The 19,733-nt window shown below is 37.7% G+C and overlaps 1 protein-coding gene across 1 annotated transcript; it reads left to right on the top strand.

The window, feature by feature from the left end:
* The first annotated feature begins 950 nt into the window (after positions 1 to 950).
* On the top strand, positions 951 to 19,382 carry LOC141284330 (smoothelin-like protein 2). Its single transcript, XM_073817335.1, has 10 exons — positions 951 to 1,071; positions 1,207 to 1,283; positions 8,133 to 8,214; positions 10,399 to 10,656; positions 10,746 to 10,808; positions 10,911 to 10,977; positions 11,081 to 11,224; positions 11,319 to 11,442; positions 13,078 to 13,229; positions 19,245 to 19,382. The coding sequence occupies exons 1-10, from the start codon at positions 951 to 953 to the stop codon at positions 19,369 to 19,371; spliced, it is 1,215 nt and encodes a 404-aa protein (XP_073673436.1). The 3' UTR covers positions 19,372 to 19,382.
* Positions 19,383 to 19,733: the final 351 nt, after the last annotated feature.

Raw genomic sequence — 19,733 nt, 5'->3', positions numbered from 1 at the left:
CATTTATGCCTTCTGTGACATGTTTATATACACCACACATCTGTATCGAGGACCTGTTTTCCTCTACATATACCCCATGTTGCTAAGCTTCACCAAGTGACCATAACAGCACTTCTAATCCAATGTTTGGCTCCGGCAGTGTGAGAAACACCCTGTTCGCTTTGACTTGCCTCAGTCTACAGTGCCAGTACATCTAGTTTTCAGCCATCTAATATTGCCAAAGTCGAGTTGTTTTTAAAACGACCCACTTTGGTTACACGGAGCCCAGAGGAACGCCGTTTGATCTAACATATTTCTAGCTTTCTAGATTTGGACAGGCTGCCAGGTAGCCAAGTCGGCTTCCAAAAGCTTAAGGCTGAGCATTTGTTTGCAAAGATTCACTTATCCATCCATATTTGCGAGGCTGCCGGACTCCAAGCCTTTATTTATGAGGCTAATGCATATGAAAATGCGCCTGTGTAATTTTACGTCTTGGCAGGAGGGTTAAAGAAGCTTACTTGAACATGTTTGTTTGCATGTGTTTGTGTGAGATATGTTTGACGTTTCCAGCTCTGTGCTGGCCCGTGGCCAAAGCACTCACAATGGAGCAGATCGTTTAATCTCCTCCCGTTGCCCTGCCTGGATCTCCATGTCCAGCACAGATTCCTGGCAGAGAAGAAGGAGTAGAACAAAAAACCTTTGCACAGCTATTAATACAGTAGAGTGTGAGAGAGAAAGAGAGGGCGAGAAAGAGGGAAGGAGTGAGGGAATGTGAGAGGGAGGGTGGAAAAGAGAATAGATTGTGGATGGGGGGGGTAGAGAAAGGCATCCAGCCGCTCCCATGCTGCCCCTGGCTCTCCTAATTACTTCCAGACAATGCCATGTATTTTCATCTCCGTGGTTACAGGTTAATAATTCCGTGTTTACGGGATGACCTCACTGCCCTTCAGGAACCATTGTCCTGACTAGGAATGCGTATGGTACAGAAGTGGAAGAAGTTAGGTGAAGAAGTTCTAGTTGAGACCTTCCCTATCCACTTTACATGGCGTCACATCACTCCCAATGTGTTTGTCCTGACTGGAGTACAGGACCGTTGGTGTCTCAAAAGTCTAAACCAAGTTAAGCTCTTAGATATTAGGTGTACTGCAAACTCCTGAAATGGTTTTCGCTCTTTGGCCTGAGGCGGTGTGTTTGACCACTGCCCAGGTTTGTGTTCTCCATCTGCAGGTGGGGCTTTAGATGTATCGAGTCCCCCTGGGCTACAAACAATCAACCGTGTTGAAGTAGACTCGCTGCATGGTCATGTAGTTTTAATCTGAAGAGTTTCTCAAGAGTCCAGAGCACCTGCGTCAATGCGTCAGAACACACACGATTGTTTACAGATGAGTAATGTACAGTTCAGTTTCGAGTGCACTTCCCACTGAGGATGTTTTGGTGGACCAAAGAGGTGTAGAAATGTTGTTAGGCAACCTAAAATGTACTTATGTGGTAGTGTTTAAAATACCAGGTGGGTGGTAGCAAAGTTAAAAGAATACTTCAGCCAAAAATGAAAATTCTGTCATTAATTACTTACCCTCATGTCATTCCAAACTTGAACGACCTTTGTTGATCTTCGGAACACAAATTAAGATATTTTTGATGAAATTCAAAGACTGACACGGAAGACAAGAAATTGTTGAATAAAGACGTTTTCTCGTATCTTCATAAAATTACGGTTGAACCACTTATGTCACATGGACTATTTTAACGATGTCCTAACTACACTTAAAAATAAAGGTGCTTTAAAAGGTTCTTTTAGCGATTCCATAGAAGAACCATTTTGGATGAACATAGTCGTCATTTACTCCCCACATTTGAGCCGCTGAAGACACAGAGAATTGACGTTACTTTCATTTTAGAAAGGAAAGTGCAGATCCCGATCTACATATGCATCTATGTTTGTGCGGATCATTTGTGATGCAGCTTCACCCACAGCAGAAGTGATTATATGGGTTTTTATGCATCTTTGCAAATGGCCTTTCTTAATAATGTGCTTGTTAGCAAGTTTCGCAGCTAAACATGGCTAAATGTGGCTAAAGTAAACATACGGCTCCTCATCCCATGGCAGAGAGGGGCGTGTGAGCAGAGCTCATTAGCATTTAAAGGAACATGCAACAGAATAGCTTGCTGTAAAAAGGGCTGATTTTGACCAGGTAGACCATTGAGAAATTACAGTATGTTATAGACTTCTCATTAGGACCCTAAAGAATCATATCAACTTGTGGAAAATGGGAAGCTTTTTCTTAACTTTTTATAATCTGAAGAACCTAAGTTCCCCAGATGTTTAAGGTTCTTTATAGAACCATTTAGACAAAAAAGATTCTTCTATGGCATTGTGAAGCACCTTTATAATTAGTGTACCTTTCTGGGCCTTGAACTTGTCAGTTGCTTTGCTGTCTATGCCCTAAAGCTCTCATATTTCATTAAAAATGTCTTAATTTGTGTTCTGAAGATCTTACAGGTTTGGAATGCCATTAGGGTGAGTAATTAATGACAGAATTTTAATTTTTGGGTGAACTATCCCTTTAAGTAGATTTCAGAAAATCTCAACTCTGTATTAAAGTAATTCATTTTGGGAAACTGTACCAAACTACATTTAATAAAAACGTATTCCAGAATTCTGATTTGTGATCAAACCATTCTTTTGAGACTGGTTCACAAAAAACATGAATTCATTCATTTGTGAAATCAAGCTAATTCCTTCCAGTGAACCGTTTCACAAACAGCACTGAATGATTAATTTGGGAGTTCAAATGATTCAGTTGCACAAGTAAAAATTACTAAATCAGTAATCCAGTTGGAGCAAATCTTAAGGTAACAAATCACTTAATTGGTCTTGTATGACTCAAAATGAGCCAAGAATTGGGAGTATTCCTCAACGCTACTAATAATTCATCACAATGTCAGACTGGACTCTAACCAGTGTTTAATACGACTGAAAAAACTTTACTACATATAGTTGCAGCATTTAAAATTAAATTAGAAGGTCAGATTCAGGGCTTAATTTTTAATATGGCCTGGAGGACAACTAGGGTTTTTACAGTGTACATTTGTGAATGTGTGAGTATGTGGGAGTGAAATTGAAGCACACCCAACTCCCTGAGAAATCAGGAGGAATTCTCGTAGCTCACACACAGTGTTTTCAAATGCCTCTGCACAGGTTTTCTTTCCATTCTTGCTTCTTTTAGAAGAAGAAATTGCAGGCTGTGTGGTGCTTTGAAAAGCAGGTGTTTGGGCCTCTTTCTTCACAAACACTTGAGTTTGTGAAGGAAATTACAGAGCAAAGACCCTCACAAACCAGGCATCCCATCCCCATCTGTCTCAACTTTATAGACTCTACTTCTCTCTGACTTTCTAACAGCAGGAAAAACGACCCGGTTAAACCCGGGGACAAACATTTCTCTTCAATCACTAATCACTAAGGATTCATTTGCGTTCCACACTGTATTTCACTCTGCTTTTCCTGATCATGACCCTCCTGCTCCAAAAGTGAGTCCAGCTATTTGTACATTGGAAAAATATAAATAGCACTATCAGCATGGCTTATTAATACCAGAGAGGGCCTTGTAAGAGCTATCTGCTTTGAGTGACAGGGGCTGGAATTAGTCCTCTGAACCCTCTAGAGTTCTCCCACAAACATGCCCTCTATTGTTGTTTATGTTCCATTCCATTCCCCCGCCACCACAACGTTCCAAGAATCTCAAATGTCACACTGAGGCAAGAATATCCCCTCAGATACATTTAAAATCAGACATGCACACACACACATGCAGCGTTTCATCAAAACTGGCCTTCATCTCTCTGATCATACACAGAGCAGCTCTCTGTCTTCTCTTGCAGTAACAATGCTCAACTCCTATTTCACTCGTCATCAAATCTTCAGAGATTATATACAATACAACCTTGTGATTATCCACCAAAAAATCTTTCTTTATGCTCCCCAGCATTGTACAGGCAGGCTGCCAGAAGGCTGGGGAAATTCTTAATTTGCTGTAGAGGGACATTTAGACTCACATGAAGGGTTTTCTATGTGGGGAGTCCATTGTCTGAGCGGACTGTACATAGTAACCGCATTTGGAGGCATTTGGTTGTAAGAAAAAAGACTCCTCAAGGCTTTTTCTCATCTTCTCACCTGCAGGAGTGATTACTGTGTCTCTGAAGGGGCTGCATTCAAACTTCTAGTGGTCTGTTTTGAATAGTCTGTCAAAAGCACTCTTATTGATTTTGAGTGTCCTCAGTGTCCTCAGTCCTCAGAGGAACAGCATGTACAGGAGATGAGTGACCCTCCCTGAGGACAAAAGAATGGACTGTTCAGTTTTGTTTTTTTCCCTTTTTGTGAGGCTAAATGACTCAGGCTGAAGTCAGGCTGAATAACTAAATTATTTTGATGATAATTGATATTGAAACTAGTCTTTTAAAATAATCAGTTGAACCACTTCACAGCAATAACATTGAATGGTTCAGTTGTGAATTTGACTGACTGTAGCAGTTAAAGGGATAGTTCAGCCTAAAATTACAATTCTGTCATTAATTACTCACCCTCATGTCGCTTCGGAACACAAATTAAGATATTTTTGATCAAATTCCAAGAGCTTTCTGACACTGCATAGACATGTAAGAGAAGAAACTCTTGAATAATTTTTGTTTTCTTTGCACACAGAAAGTATTCTTGTAGCTTCATACATTACAGTCACTATTTTAACAATATCCTTACAACCTTTCTGGATCTTGAACGTGGTAGTTACTTTGTCTATGCAGAGTCAGAAAGCTCTTGGATTTCATCAAAAATATCTTAATTTGTGTTCCAAAGATGATCGAAAGTCTTACGGGTTTGAAACGACATGAGGGTGAGTAAAAATTGACAGAATTTTAATTTGAGAATTTTTGTGTGAACTATCCCTTTAATACCTCAGTGATCTGTAGAAATGTCCGTTTGAACTGTTTCACAAATAACAATTAATTCATTTGTGAATTCAAATTATCCACTTGCAGCAATTAACAACCCAGTGATCTGCTTATGATTTGCATGCTCTGAGACCCAGTGGCTATGTCTGATTTCTTGATGAATCACAGATTCTTTTCAACAATTCAGGTGAACAAGTTTAATTCACTTATTCAATTGCAGCATTTAACAACTCATTTCAATGCCTGACTGCTTTGTGCAAATCTTTCTTTTAAGCCAATTATTTTCAAAGAATCAGTTCAACAAATTCACAGATATAATGATTTTGATGTGAATTGATTGCATCAGTCATCAAGTCAGTGATTCAATGATCTGTTTAAGACCAGATAGCAATGTCCAACTTGTGAATATGTCTTTTAAGGTACTATTCAGTAAATTAGTTAAACAGGTTCACAAATAACTACTACATTCAAGGCTCAGAAAGGTAGTAAGGACATCGATAAAATAGTCTTTGTGACATCAGTGGTTCATGGAGAAGAATAAATTGAAGATTTAAAGAATTGTTGAATAAATGTGTGATTTTAGTTTACTTTGCACACAAAATTATTCTTGTAGCTTCAGAAAACTAGGGTTGAACCACTGATTAATTTTTTAGTAAACTATCCCTTTAACAACTCAATGATTCAATGATCTGTAGCGATGTCCTTTTGAACGCTTTCATAAATAACAATTAATTAATCTGTGAATTTGACTGATCCAATTGCAACTCCTTTTAGTGTTCTTGTCAATGCCTGACTATGTTGTGTAGTTCATGAACAAATCTTTCAAATCAACTATTTTCAAAGAAATGTTAAACAAATGACCAGATCAGTCATAAAGTAAGTGTTTCAATGATCTGTTTGAGACCAGATAGCGACATCCGATTGGTAAATATGTCTTTTGAAGCCAATGAATCAGTTGAATAGTTTCACAAATAACATTAATTCATTCATTTGTAAATTCGACTAACCCAATTGCAGCAGTTAACAATGAATCATTCTTTTAAAGGGATAGTTCACCCACTAAATCATAAGGCCATTGTTCATCTTCGAAACACAAATTAAGATATTTTTGATAAAACCCAGAGAGCTTACTGACCCTCCATAGACAGATAAGAAAAGAAAATGTTTAAAAAAGTCATTCTTTTTGTTTTTTTGCACACAAAAGTATTCTCATAGCTTCATAAAATTGAACCACTGTCACATGGACTATTTTAATGATGTCCTTACTACCTTTCTAGGCCTTGAACATGTCAGTTGCGTTGCAATCTATGCAGGGTCAAAAAGCTCTTGGATTTCATCAAAAATATCTTAATTTGTGTTACAAATTTGAACGGAGGTCTTACGGGTTTGGAACAACATGAGGGTGAGTAATTAATGACAGAATTTTCATTTTTGGCCGAACTATTCCTTTAAATTTGATCCCTTTTAATCCCTCAGGTTTGAAATATGAAAGCAAAATAAAAAGTAATGTTATTACAGCAGTGCAATACTATGCTCGATTTATTGATGAATTAAAGAAATCAATCAATTATCAACACAGTTGTTAGTTGCAGCCTTAAACTAAAGTGCTTTTCCACATGTTCTGTCTCACCTCCTTATTTCCTGACCTTGTTTTATTACTCCTCTCTATTAATGCAATGACGCATTCTCTGGGATGGGGAATGTGTTGTTCCTGGAGGAAAAAAAAGAGCAACTGGGGTGAGTGCATGCGGTTCAGTGAACATGAGATGGGTGTGGTTAGATCCCCCCCTGCACCTCTTAATTTAGCCCAGGGGCCGAGCAGCAGGTGACCTCTGTGCCAAAATAGTGCCTAAACCAATGCATTTGGAAGGAATTCCAGATACAAACCTTAATGACAGCAGGCAATGTTTTTACAAATTCTCGCTACACGATCTCTATCACTGAACAGTCACATGTCTGCAGATATCCCCTGGGGAGACTGACACATGACGTTTACACCGAGCTAAAAAACCTGAGTGTTCAGTGAGCAAATCAGAGTTGGATACGTTTCATGGCTGGGGTGAATTTTGTCTCCCCCTATCTCCTTCTCTCAGTGGGACAGGCAGCTGCTCCCCTCCGACCGCACACCCCTTCAGCATTCTTTAGATGTGATGTCACCTGGCCTCCAGTACAATTACTCCTGGAGACTCACTATTAAGTTATTTCTCTTTTAAAATTCACTGATAGTGTGCCTACCACTGACTGTGGTTTTAATCTGTTTTTGCATTTGCGCTCATAAATGCAGTGCATGAAGGTGCATTTGTTAGTAAATTAGCATGTGTTTGCATAGTCAGGCTGCACACAAAGAAGCTTTTTAAAGCCCATTGATAAGCTGCCAGGTAATTAATGGCAGCGCAAGAGACAACTAAACATGCACAGTCATTCGTTTGGTTCGCTTCCAGGCCTTAAAGAACTAGTCCGCCAACCTCTTAAGAGACAATTTGCTTTTATAATACTTAGGTCATTGCAGCCGAAGCCAAACATCTGTATCTGTATAACTTTTTGATGGTTGAGGTCTGAGGGAAATGAAGCAAGGCGGTGACCTTCATATGTCAGCGTGTAACTTGAAGGCACTAATGTCAGCATGCGATCTTGCATTTAGGTCAGACAGAAGAGTGTGTAGAAGGCACAAGTGGCTATTAAAGATTAAAATAGACTAGCAAAGCAGCCATATCTGTATTGATGAGCCACATCAGCCCTGATCCAGAGCTTTGATTTTTTTTTAAAGAGACTCGGCTTCTGTAAACATTACTGGACTCCATAGTGTCTCCATAGTGAACCCATCAATCAAATGTCTGTGATTAGATTACATCACTCACTCGCTTTAGCAGAATGTTCCCTTCTGAAGAACTCCTCTGAACCCACTTCGGCTCTTTTCATGTCTCTGATTAGAGTTTATTGGATAATCACATCATGTGTCTCATGTTCCTTATCCTGTTTCGGAGGACTGGGCCTCTTGCGAAAGATACTTGTTTTGTAGGAGCTTGTTTTTATTTTCATGTAATGTCTATTAATCCTGTTTAAATGTTACAGATGTCTTCAGGCATCACAACATACAATGTGCAGTATTAAAATGTGATATTTGTTCTGAGATCTACTAAAGATTACATTTGACAGTATTAAATCTTTTTCAAGATTAACTAAAAATTCCGCTTCTCTCTTTCTTACAGAGTGTTGAGCGAGATGAGCCCATTGAAGTGGATCCAGCACCAGTTTCCCAAGGCTTGGAGAATGGACACTTATCCTCAACAGGTATTACCAATAATTGCTTCTTGAAACCACTCATGGGGTGCGTCTCAATTGGCTCCCTACTTACACTAGTCAGGGCACACATCAGAAAAAGAAAAAACTATTCTATTTTATATTTTTACATTAACAATGTAATCAGTATTCTAGTTATTAAAGCCAACTATGAATTTCATCAAGTTAGTGTTTTAAAGTGTTAACTTTTAACTGTTTTTGCATTTTTCAGATCATCAGTCATCAAAGTTCAGTAAATATTGGTCACAGACACAGAGATTTACTTAAAATTTCACCAACTCACTAAAAACTCCCACAGATCATGTTTTCATGCCATTTTAAGTCTTATTTTGATGTAACAAAGTGGTTATATCTAAGTGTGTGAGTTGTTAACTTACTTTATTAAGTTAACGCCAATTAACGCCATTATATTGTTAATTCGCGCATGAACACGAGACATGATTTATCGCATGAACCAATCACAGCTGATCATAACCAGTCATATTTAATCATATCGTGAGGGTGGCATTGTCTCCTCCCACGTGACTTTCCCCCATTCATTCTCAATTACCCCCCACCAAACTCGCCGAACGCTTTAGGAGGTCTGTTAAAACTCAGTGGGCTCAGTGGAGGCGAGAGAGACGCAGACTTTACCTTTAACTTTACCTGCTGGTGTTGCTGTTGGACAGTTATGCTTTAGAAAAACAAGTGATTTATACACTTTTTAATGTTATATTTTGTACTATTGGCATTTATAGGTAGAGTGCCTTGTGAAAGTATTCATACCTCTTCATTTTTTATTCACGTTTTGTTATGTTGCTGCTATATGTTAAACTGTTTTAATCTACACTGCATTCACCATAAGGGCAAAGCAAAAACAGGTTTTTAACATCTTTGCAAATTTATTAAAAACAAAACTGAAATGAAAATTCAAATAAATGGGTATGATTTGGAAAGGCACACACTTCTCAATAAAAAGTCTAATAGCTGAAAATGCATATCAGAGCAAAAACCAAGCCCTGAGGTCAAAATAACTACCTGTAAAGCTTAGAAACAGGATTGCATCAAGCCACACATCTGGGAAAGAGTTCAGAAAAAAATTCTGCTGCATTAAAGGTTCACAGAAGCATGCACTCCCCATTAACCTTAATGGAAGAAGTTTGAAAGAACCAGGACTCCTCCTGGAGCTGGCCTCCTGGCCAAATTGAGCAATTGATGGAGTAGGGCTTTGGTTAGAGTGGTGACCAAGAACCTGATGGTCACTCTAGTTGAGCTCCATGATTATAGTGGAGAGATAGGAGAAACCTACAGAAGGACAAACATCACTCCAACACTCCACCAATCTGGGATTTATGGCGGTGTGGCAAGACTAAATCCTCTACTCAGTAAAAACACGTGAAAAATTAGCAAAAAAAGCACCTAAAGGACCCTCAGACTGTGAGAAACAAGATTTTCTGGACTGATTAACCTCAATTCCATACATCATGTTTGAAGGAAACCAGGCTATGCTGATTACTCCAGAGAACTATCCCAAAAGTAAAGTGTGCTGGTAGCAGCCTCATGGTGTGGGGCTGTTTTTCTGTGGCAGGAACTGAGGGACTCATTAGAGTAGAAGCAAAGCTCAACATGTCAACACAAGGTTTACCTTCCAACAGGACAATAACCCTAAGCACACAGCAAGAGTGGCTTATAGACAACTCTGTGAATGTCCTTAAGTGGCCCAGCCAGAGCCTGGGCTTGAACCCAATCAAATATTTCTGGAGAAACCTGAAAATGTGTGTCTACCCCTATTTAACCTGACAGAGCTTGAGAGGTGAAGAGGTGAAGCGAAGAATGACAGATAATTGCCAAATGCTGATGTGCAAAGCTTGTCGCATCATACCTAAAAAGACTTGAGGTTGTAAAGGTGCTTTAGCAAAGTGCTGAGCTAAGGGTATGAATACTTATGCAATGTACTTATTCAGTTTTTTTATTTGTAATAAATTTACAAAGTTGTGACAATTCTGTTTTTGCTTTGTCATTATGGTGTATGGAGCGTAGATTGATGTGGGGAAAAAGAAATTTAAAGCAATTTAACATAAGACATGAAAAAAATGAAGGGGTATGAATACTTTCGCATGGCACTGTCATTCTTAGTATGAACAGAACATACTTCTTCACAACATATTGACCACAATCCATCCTCTCTCCAATCAGAAAACTCTTCTATGCCTCTGAGGAGAAGCTCGCCACCCAACGGTGTGTCGCAGGAGCACTCAGCCCCCATTTCTATGGCGATGCCACACCTGCCAATCACAGCAACCACCAAAGTGGCTGACTCAGCAGTTATGAAAAGTCCTGAATCACCTGGTAGCCCGATGCAAGCCATGCCTTCAACCCTAACAGATTCACTGACGAACAGTCAGCCAGTCACCAGTGATAACCAGCCACAACTAGAGTCTCCTGTTCATGCAGGTATGACTCTAACTTCACAGAGTGAGGCAACAGATGAGTCTTTCTGCTGTCATCTCCTAAATGTATATGTGTTCCTTTTGTGGTTACAGTATCATCTGTTAAAACATGGGCTCCGACTCCTGCCAGGACTATGGGTTCTCCACGGCTTAGTGGTAGGACAAATTGAACCAATCTGTATGATTCATATATACAGCATGTGCTTTTATGACAAAATCTTGTATCATTTTTCATTTGTGTTACTACTTGTCTTACAGAGAAAGCATCTTCGGCTCCAGCCAAGTCAGTGACTTACTCTGGGCTTTATCCACCCAGCACAGACAGGTGGGTTGAGGGATAGCTCACTCAAAAATTAAAATCGGTCATTAGTTACTCACCCTCATGTTGTTCCATTCCAAATTGTTGCATTTTTGTCTCTTTGTATCAGGAACGTGGATATGTCAGGAGATTTATCCTTTGGTAGAGGTATTGAGCGCAGACGGGAGCTTGTGAGGTCCCAGACTTTACCTCGAAACATTGGAGCCCAGACTCGCCGGTCTATTTTTGAGAGGCTGGACTCTGAGAACAACAGGTAATGGAATCGTCCTGCATGTTTATGCAACCGTTTTTCATGCTCTGAAAGGTCACTCACATTGAAAACCTCTTGCATTAATCTCCCATCTCAGTCGACCCAAGCCTGTGGATTCCAAACCAAAGCTAAAACGCTCTCAGAGCTTTGGAGTTTCCAGTGCTAGCAGTATCAAGCAGATTCTTCTGGAATGGTGTCGATCCAAGACCATTGGGTACCAGGTAAAACATTCAGCAGAAAAAACAGATCTTTGCACACATGTGGTGTATTAAAGCTATGAAAGGTTTAACAACACTTAAGCCTGATAAGATGAGGATTATCAAGCATTATAGGGCTTCCTATGCTGTTATTTTAAGATTGAGCACATTATGAAGTGTTATATTAACTTATTAACTTTATTAACATCGGAAGGAAAGTGAATGAATGTGTGTGGTATTAGTGTTCCTCTATAGATATATATTCTGCTTGACTCTAGTGCGGCTTTGCAAACCAGCCCATGTGGCTCTAGTTAGAGGTAGTAATGTAATGGTCAAGCCTAATTTAGAGTCGAGAGAGAGCAGTACGTAAACATGAGAACCAGAGCAGACAGCTGACAACACCCATGACGGTTTCCATTTCCCTTAGTGACAGACAATGTCTCAGCCTGTCAGATTAGCCAGCTACAGATGAAAAATGAACACCATTAAATGATGAGGTGTAATGATAATTAAATGATGAAACATTTGCTCTGACAGCCACAAGCACGTCTGCAGACTCTCAACGAAAATTATTGTTCTATGGTTCTCGCTCACCCACGGATCAAGAGAAAATACTGCTTTTTCAAATCTATTGTCAGTTGTTATTATTATTCTTAAATTAACATGATATATATAGATACACAGATATATTTTCATGTACTCACCGCCTTGTCATCCAAGATGTTAATGTCTTTCTTTCTTCAGTCAGAGAAATTTTGTTTTTTGAGGAAAAACATTTCAGGATTTTTGTCCATATAGTGGACTTCTATGGTGCCATTGAGTTTAAACTTCCAAAATGTAGTTTAAATGCAGCTTCAAATGATCCTAAATCCAGTTGTAAATCCGGTCCCAGCCAAGGAAGAAGGGTCTTATGTAGCGAAATGATTGGTAATTTTTTTTTTTTAATTATAATTTATATACTGTTTAAACGCTTGTCTTTTCTTGCTCTGCCTGAACACTGTTTTCTCCGGTTCAAGACAGTTAGGGTATGTCGAAAAACTCCCATCTTTTTTACTCCCTCAACTTCAAAAAATTATTTCAAAATCATCCTACATTTCTGCAGAAGTATTGACCCAGTGTTTGGTAAAACAGCGATGTACGACGATTTTGAAGTTTACGGAGAAAATAAGATGGGAGTATTTTGACATATCCTAACTGTCTTGTTCCGAGTTCAGGCAGAGCAAACCAAGACGAGTGTTTGAGGTTAAAAAGTATATAAATTGTAATATAAAAAATGATTTCGCTAGATAAGACCCTTCTTCCTCGTCTGGGATCATTTACAACCACATTTGGGATCATTCGAAGCTGCACTTAAACTGCATTTTGGAAGTTCAAACTTGGGGCACCATTGAAGTCCACAATATGGAGAAAAATCCTGAAATATATTGGTGAGTACATTATCTGTAAATTTTTGTTGTGGAAGTGAACTACTCCTTCAAACAATTATTTTAATGAAAAATTACAAAAACAGGCCTTTTTTTGAAGTCGAGCTCAGTGAGAACGGGAACGTTGATAAAAAATATATAAAGCCGTTTTGACTTTGTGTTGAAGGGTATGGGAGCAAAACCCCAGTGTGCTGTGTAATATAATAGCTTGACTCTCTCACCCGTTAATCTGCAGAACATCGACATTCAAAACTTCTCATCCAGCTGGAGTGACGGCATGGCATTCTGCGCCCTGGTCCACTCTTTCTTCCCCACAGAGTTTGACTACAACGTCCTGTCCCCTGCCGACCGCAAACATAACTTCGAGCTGGCATTCAGCACTGCAGAGTAAGTCACTGGAATGGAGGCGATTATGTTCAGCCCTTTCACAATGGCATTGAGATGTCAACACTATTCATGGTGCCTTAACCTCTTAAAGTTGAGTAGTTTGTCTTACTGTCACCCCGTCAAATACTGAAAAGGGTAGATGATCAAGGAAAAAATATACAATTAACAAGAAATATGATACATTCACTACTTTTCAGAACTTTGGTGTCAGTGAGATTTTTAAAAAAGAAATGAATACTTATATTCAGCAAGGACGCATTCAATTTATAAAGTGGCGTTTATTATGTTACAAAAGAGTTCTATTTTAAATAAATGTGTTTCTTTTGAATTATCTATTTATCAAAGAAACTTATAACATATTTTTTCTTTTAGCACTGTTTGACAAAAGTATTCATTCTTACTTACAAATTCACAATTCTGACTTTTTTCACAGAATTGTGAGTTAAAAAGAATTGCAATCTCGCAATTGTGACAATTTTTTTATTGCGAGTTTATATCTTACAATTGTGACTTTTTTTCTCAGAATTGCGAGTTTATATCTCCCAAATGTGGCTTTTTTTCTCAGAATTGCTAGTTAATATTTCGAAAAAAATTTCGAAATACAATTTTTTTTCTCAGAATTGTTTATATCTCTTAATTGTGACTTTTTTTCTCAGAACTGCGAGTTTATATTTCACATTTGTGACTTTTTTTCTCAGAATTGTGAGTTTATATCTCACAATTGTCACTTTCTCAGAATTGTGAGTTTATATTTCACAATTGTGACTTTTTTCTCAGAATTGCTAATTTATATCTCACAATTGTGACTTTTTTCTCAGAATTGCTAATTTATATCTCACAATTATGACTTTCTCAGAATTGTGAGTTTATATCTCACAATTGTGACTTTTTTCTCAGAATTGCTAATTTATATCTCACAATTGTGACTTTTTTCTCAGAATTGCTAATTTATATCTCACAATTGTGACTTTTTTCTCAGAATTGCTAATTTATATCTCACAATTATGACTTTCTCAGAATTGTGAGTTTATATCTCACAATTTTAACTTTTTTCTCAGAATTGCGAGTTTATATCTCCCAAATGTGGCTTTTTTTCTCAGAATTGCTAATTTATATCTCACAATTATGACTTTCTCAGAATTGTGAGTTTATATCTCACAATTTTAACTTTTTTCTCAGAATTGCGAGTTTATATCTCCCAAATGTGGCTTTTTTTCTCAGAATTGCTAATTTATATCTCACAATTATGACTTTCTCAGAATTGTGAGTTTATATCTCACAATTGTGACTTTTTTCTCAGAATTGCTAATTTATATCTCACAATTGTGACTTTTTTCTCAGAATTGCTAATTTATATCTCACAATTGTGACTTTTTTCTCAGAATTGCTAATTTATATCTCACAATTGTGACTTTTTTCTCAGAATTGCTAATTTATATCTCACAATTGTGACTTTTTTCTCAGAATTGCTAATTTATATCTCACAATTATGACTTTCTCAGAATTGTGAGTTTATATCTCACAATTTTAACTTTTTTCTCAGAATTGCGAGTTTATATCTCCCAAATGTGGCTTTTTTTCTCAGAATTGCTAATTTATATCTCACAATTATGACTTTCTCAGAATTGTGAGTTTATATCTCACAATTGTGACTTTTTTCTCAGAATTGCTAATTTATATCTCACAATTGTGACTTTTTTCTCAGAATTGCTAATTTATATCTCACAATTGTGACTTTTTTCTCAGAATTGCTAATTTATATCTCACAATTATGACTTTCTCAGAATTGTGAGTTTATATCTCACAATTTTAACTTTTTTCTCAGAATTGCGAGTTTATATCTCCCAAATGTGGCTTTTTTTCTCAGAATTGCTAGTTAATATTTCGAAAAAAATTTCGAAATACAATTTTTTTTTCTCAGAATTGTTTATATCTCTCAATTGTGACTTTTTTCTCAGAACTGCGAGTTTATATTTCACATTTGTGACTTTTTTTTCTCAGAATTGTGAGTTTATATCTCACAATTGTCACTTTCTCAGAATTGTGAGTTTATATCTCGCAAATGTGGCTTTTTTCCTCAGAATTGTGAGTTTATATCTCACAATTGTGACTTTCTCAGAATTGCGAGTTTATATTTCACAATTGTGACTTTTTTCTCAGAATTGCTAATTTATATCTCACAATTGTGACTTTTTTCTCAGAATTGCTAATTTATATCTCACAATTGTGACTTTCTCAGAATTGTGAGTTTATATCTCACAATTGTAACTTTTTTCTCAGAATTGTGAGTTTATATCTCTCAATTGTTACTTTTTTTTTCTCAGAATTGCAAGTTAAGTAAAAATTGTGAGATATAAACTCACAATTCAGTGTTTTCTTTCTTAAAAAATGCCTGATATAAACTGAGTATTGCAAGGGCGAAATTGTCAATCACACATTGGGGGGGACAGCTGTGGGACTTTTTGTGTTTGCGCATGCACACATTTAAAAAAAAAAAAAAAAGCCGGAGTCCAAATGTTTGTAATTGTATAACACAACAAGGAATTTTATTACATCTGATCGTCAAACCAACGTATACTCACCCTGTAATGATTACAGCATCAGCATACAGGCTATTAAGTCACAAAGCTGAATTTAAAGGGATAGTTCACCCAAAAATGAAAATTCTGTCATCATTTACTCACCCTCAAGTTTTTTAAAACCTGTAAGAATTTCTTTCTTCTGCTGAACACAAAATAAGATATTTTGAAAAATGTCTGTAACCAAACAGTTGATGGACCCCATTGACTTCCATAGTAGGTCAATGGGGTCCATCAACTGTTTGGTTACAGACATTTTTCAAAATATCTTATTTTGTTCTATACTTTAAAAAAAAATCACATTTTCTAAAAATCTAAACGTCTTTTTCCCTTCATAATTCTCATAAGAATGCCCATGATCCACATATTTTATTTCCTCTAAACTTTGCTTTTTTGTTTCAGTAATTAAACATTGTTCTAAGGGGCAGCTTGTTACCACATCTTACCCTATAACGTTACATTCACTCACAATGAATGTGAGTTAACCCTTGTGTGGTGTTCATATTTTTGTTATTCAGCCAGTGTTCGTGGGTCTGGTGGACCCGCTGCATTTTGGGGTTTTTAATTCAACATAATCAACCAATTTATGTTAAAATACTCAACAGATATTTAGGCTACTTCATCCCAATTACAAGCAATAGAAACAGCATTTATGGTTAATATTTCCTCTCTAGCTTTGTTAGATCACATTTAAGAATTGTAACCTTGTGCGGGAACGGCAGGGGTAGAAACAAAACTCACTTTTGCACTCACACTCTCTCACACTTACACAAAACCTCTCTCTCACATGCATGCACACACACACACACACACACACACACAGATATGTGGTTCATACAGGGAATCTCCATAGGCGTAATGGTTTTACAAATGTACAAACTGTATAATCAATGCCCCTACACTAACCCTACCCCTAAACCTACCAATCACAGAAAACTTTTGGCCTTTTTTGAAGTTCAAAAAACACCATTTAGTATGTTTTTTAGCCGTTTGGTTTATGAGGACACAGATGTCCTCATAAACCATGTTTACGTTGTAATACCCAAGTCATTATACACATTTGTGTCCTCATAAACCATATACTATACAAGAACACACACACACACACACACACACACACACACACACACACACACACACACACACACACACCAGCAAGGCCTGACAGGAGGAGGACAGAGTAAAGGTCCTACAGACCCGAACACCATACAAGGGTTAAGAGCTATTAATGTCATGCTGTCCGGTACCTTAGTACCTTACTTCTCACTTCTCTGTTAAAAATGCCTAAAATCTCCAGAAACGTAACGTTACTTTCTTTTTCTTTCCAAAGAAATTACAGATGTCAGCTGCTGCAGTCTTTCTCTTGTTCATTTTTGGCCAATACTGTGAAATATAACAGCAACGCAATTCCAAGGGATGAAAATGGTGAAGTAAGAAAGAACAAATGACAGGACTCTAAAATAACTTGCTAGATAAACCCAATTCAGAGAACAGGACCGTGGCTCAAAACGCTAACGTTAGCTGTAAAAACTGGGTTTGGTACAGTAGATTTGACAAGCCTGTCACTGATCGCTATCCCATTTTGCTTTAAAGCCAGGCTACATGCTAGCGTGTATACAGTAACGTTAGCTAGCTGTCGGCTAGCTTGTCAATAGACCCATTCATACAAGCTGTATAATATTACAGTCGAAATTTACAAATTCTACAATTCGAAATTCTAGTGAAATTCACCTGGTCGTTATCTAAGGGATTATGTCAGCCAAAAACACCATATAGATATGTGCCAAATGTCTGTCAGATTTCGCGCTCTTCTTCTGTTTGTTTTTTCCTAACTCACTGACGGTGGCGGTGCACGAGCTACTAAAGGTATAGGGGAAAACATGACATGGATCAGGTTTTGTTAATGTATAGTGTAAGGCCAGTCGAATGGATTTGGGAAATGGACCGGCCGGGATTTTATATTTTCGGAGCTGGAAAGAAAGACGTATTTGCAATCACATCGATATCGCCCGCATAATCATACAGTATGATCAAATATTGGGGGGGACAAATTGTCCTTCTTTGAATATTGGGGGGGACGTGTCCCCCTGTCCCCCCATAGAATTACGCCTATGGAGTATTGCGTGATATAAACTCACAATTGTGAGAAGGAAACTAAATTGTGAGATTTTAGCTCCCAATTCTGAGAAAAAGTGAATTGTGAGATATAAACTCACAACTACTTGCAGACGTTTTTTTTTCTCAGAATTGTCTCGCAATTCAACAGTTGTGAGATTTTGTGACTTTTTTTCCTCAGAATTACGAGTTATATTTCACAATTATATCTCGCAAATGTGGCTTTTTTTTTTTTAGAATTGCGAGTTAATATCTCGAAAAAAAATTGTGAGTTTATATCTCGCAATTGTGGCTTTTTTTCCTCAGAATTGCGAGTTAATATCTCGAAAAAATGTGTGAGTTTATATCTCGCAGTTGTGACTCAGAACTGCAAGACATTAAGTCAGAATTGCGTGATATAAACCCGCAATTGTGAGGGAAAAAAACTTGTGAGATTTAAACTTGCACTTCTGAGAAAAAAATTCAGAATTGTGAGAGAAAAGCTTGCAATTTCTATTTGTATTTTTTATTCCGTGATGGAAATGGATGGCTTCCATTTAGGGACTTTTTTTCAAAAACAATACAAAAAAATTACTGGTCCCAAATTCACTTTACTTTTTCCATTGTGTACTCCACCTGATATTATTTCAAACCCATGTTTGCCAAGCTCCAGAATACACAAAAAATGTGCAGAAAATTATCAAAAACAGGTCACTATGAAAAGAGCTTTGTAAAAAATCCCCTTTTGCGTTCAATGGAAAAATAAAAAAGAAAACTCTGTAATGATATACGGGTAAGCAAATAACGACAGCATATTCATTTTCATTTTAAAAGCTCTAATAAAGTATTAAAAGTCTTTAAATAGGAATAGACCAGACAGATGAGATGTGAACTCAACGTGACCCGACCCGACAAGCTGAACAGAATGATTCCAAAATACAAGTTGACACAAATCATCCGCAGTTGTGCTCGCAATACGGGACAGAAGATAAAGTTACTTAGTTTCCGACGCGTCTGAGTCTAGGGTGTCTTTAAAGCGCACTTTAGACCACTAACGCATGCCAACAAATCCCTGTTGAGCTCAACGGAACCTCCCCTTCCCCTCAAACGGCTACTCCGACCTGACAGCCCTACAGCATGACATCATGCTCCTACAACTCCCGTGTCCCAGTTCCCACATCCTGAAATATATTTACATAGACCTAAAACTGCACCACCAGCATCATCTGAACATATGTATTACACTTATCATATTAACTATAATAGTCAACGGACATTGAGAGTGAATAGAAACAGCCAATACACGTTCACCCCTAATAAATCTGTTTCTCTGTATTTCCAGGAATAAAGCTGGCTGCGATAGGCTCATTGAAGTGGAGGACATGATGGTGATGGGCAGAAAGCCAGACCCCATGTGTGTCTTTACTTACGTCCAGTCGCTATATAACCACTTGCGCAAGTTTGAGTGAGATTTCGGCCTCTTCAGCCCCAGCTGAACACTCTGCACTGCCCCCTGCTGGACAAAACTGAACTCTGATAAAGTCGCTGGGTTGCAAAATGTCCCCGGGAGCCCACACCATTTCAAGCATGATGCTTCTACGGTTGCATTTTAGTCAAGAAAAGGTCATCGACTATTTATATAGTCCTCTGAGACCTGGCTTTTGTGTACGGCACGCTCTTTTTACAAATGGTGGCCTCTGGTTTATAACTAAACAGCTTGGAGTTAAAGGAATAGTTCACACAAAAATTAACATTTTCTTAAAGGGATAGTTGACCAAAAATGAAAATTCTGTCATTGATTACTCACCCTCATGTCGTTTCAAACCCATAA

Source organism: Garra rufa, chromosome 14 (assembly GCF_049309525.1).
Source record: "Garra rufa chromosome 14, GarRuf1.0, whole genome shotgun sequence".
Classification (NCBI taxonomy): Eukaryota; Metazoa; Chordata; class Actinopteri; order Cypriniformes; family Cyprinidae; genus Garra; species Garra rufa.
The sequence above is the reverse complement of the archived record's forward strand: the minus strand, read 5'-3'. Positions and strand labels throughout refer to the sequence as shown.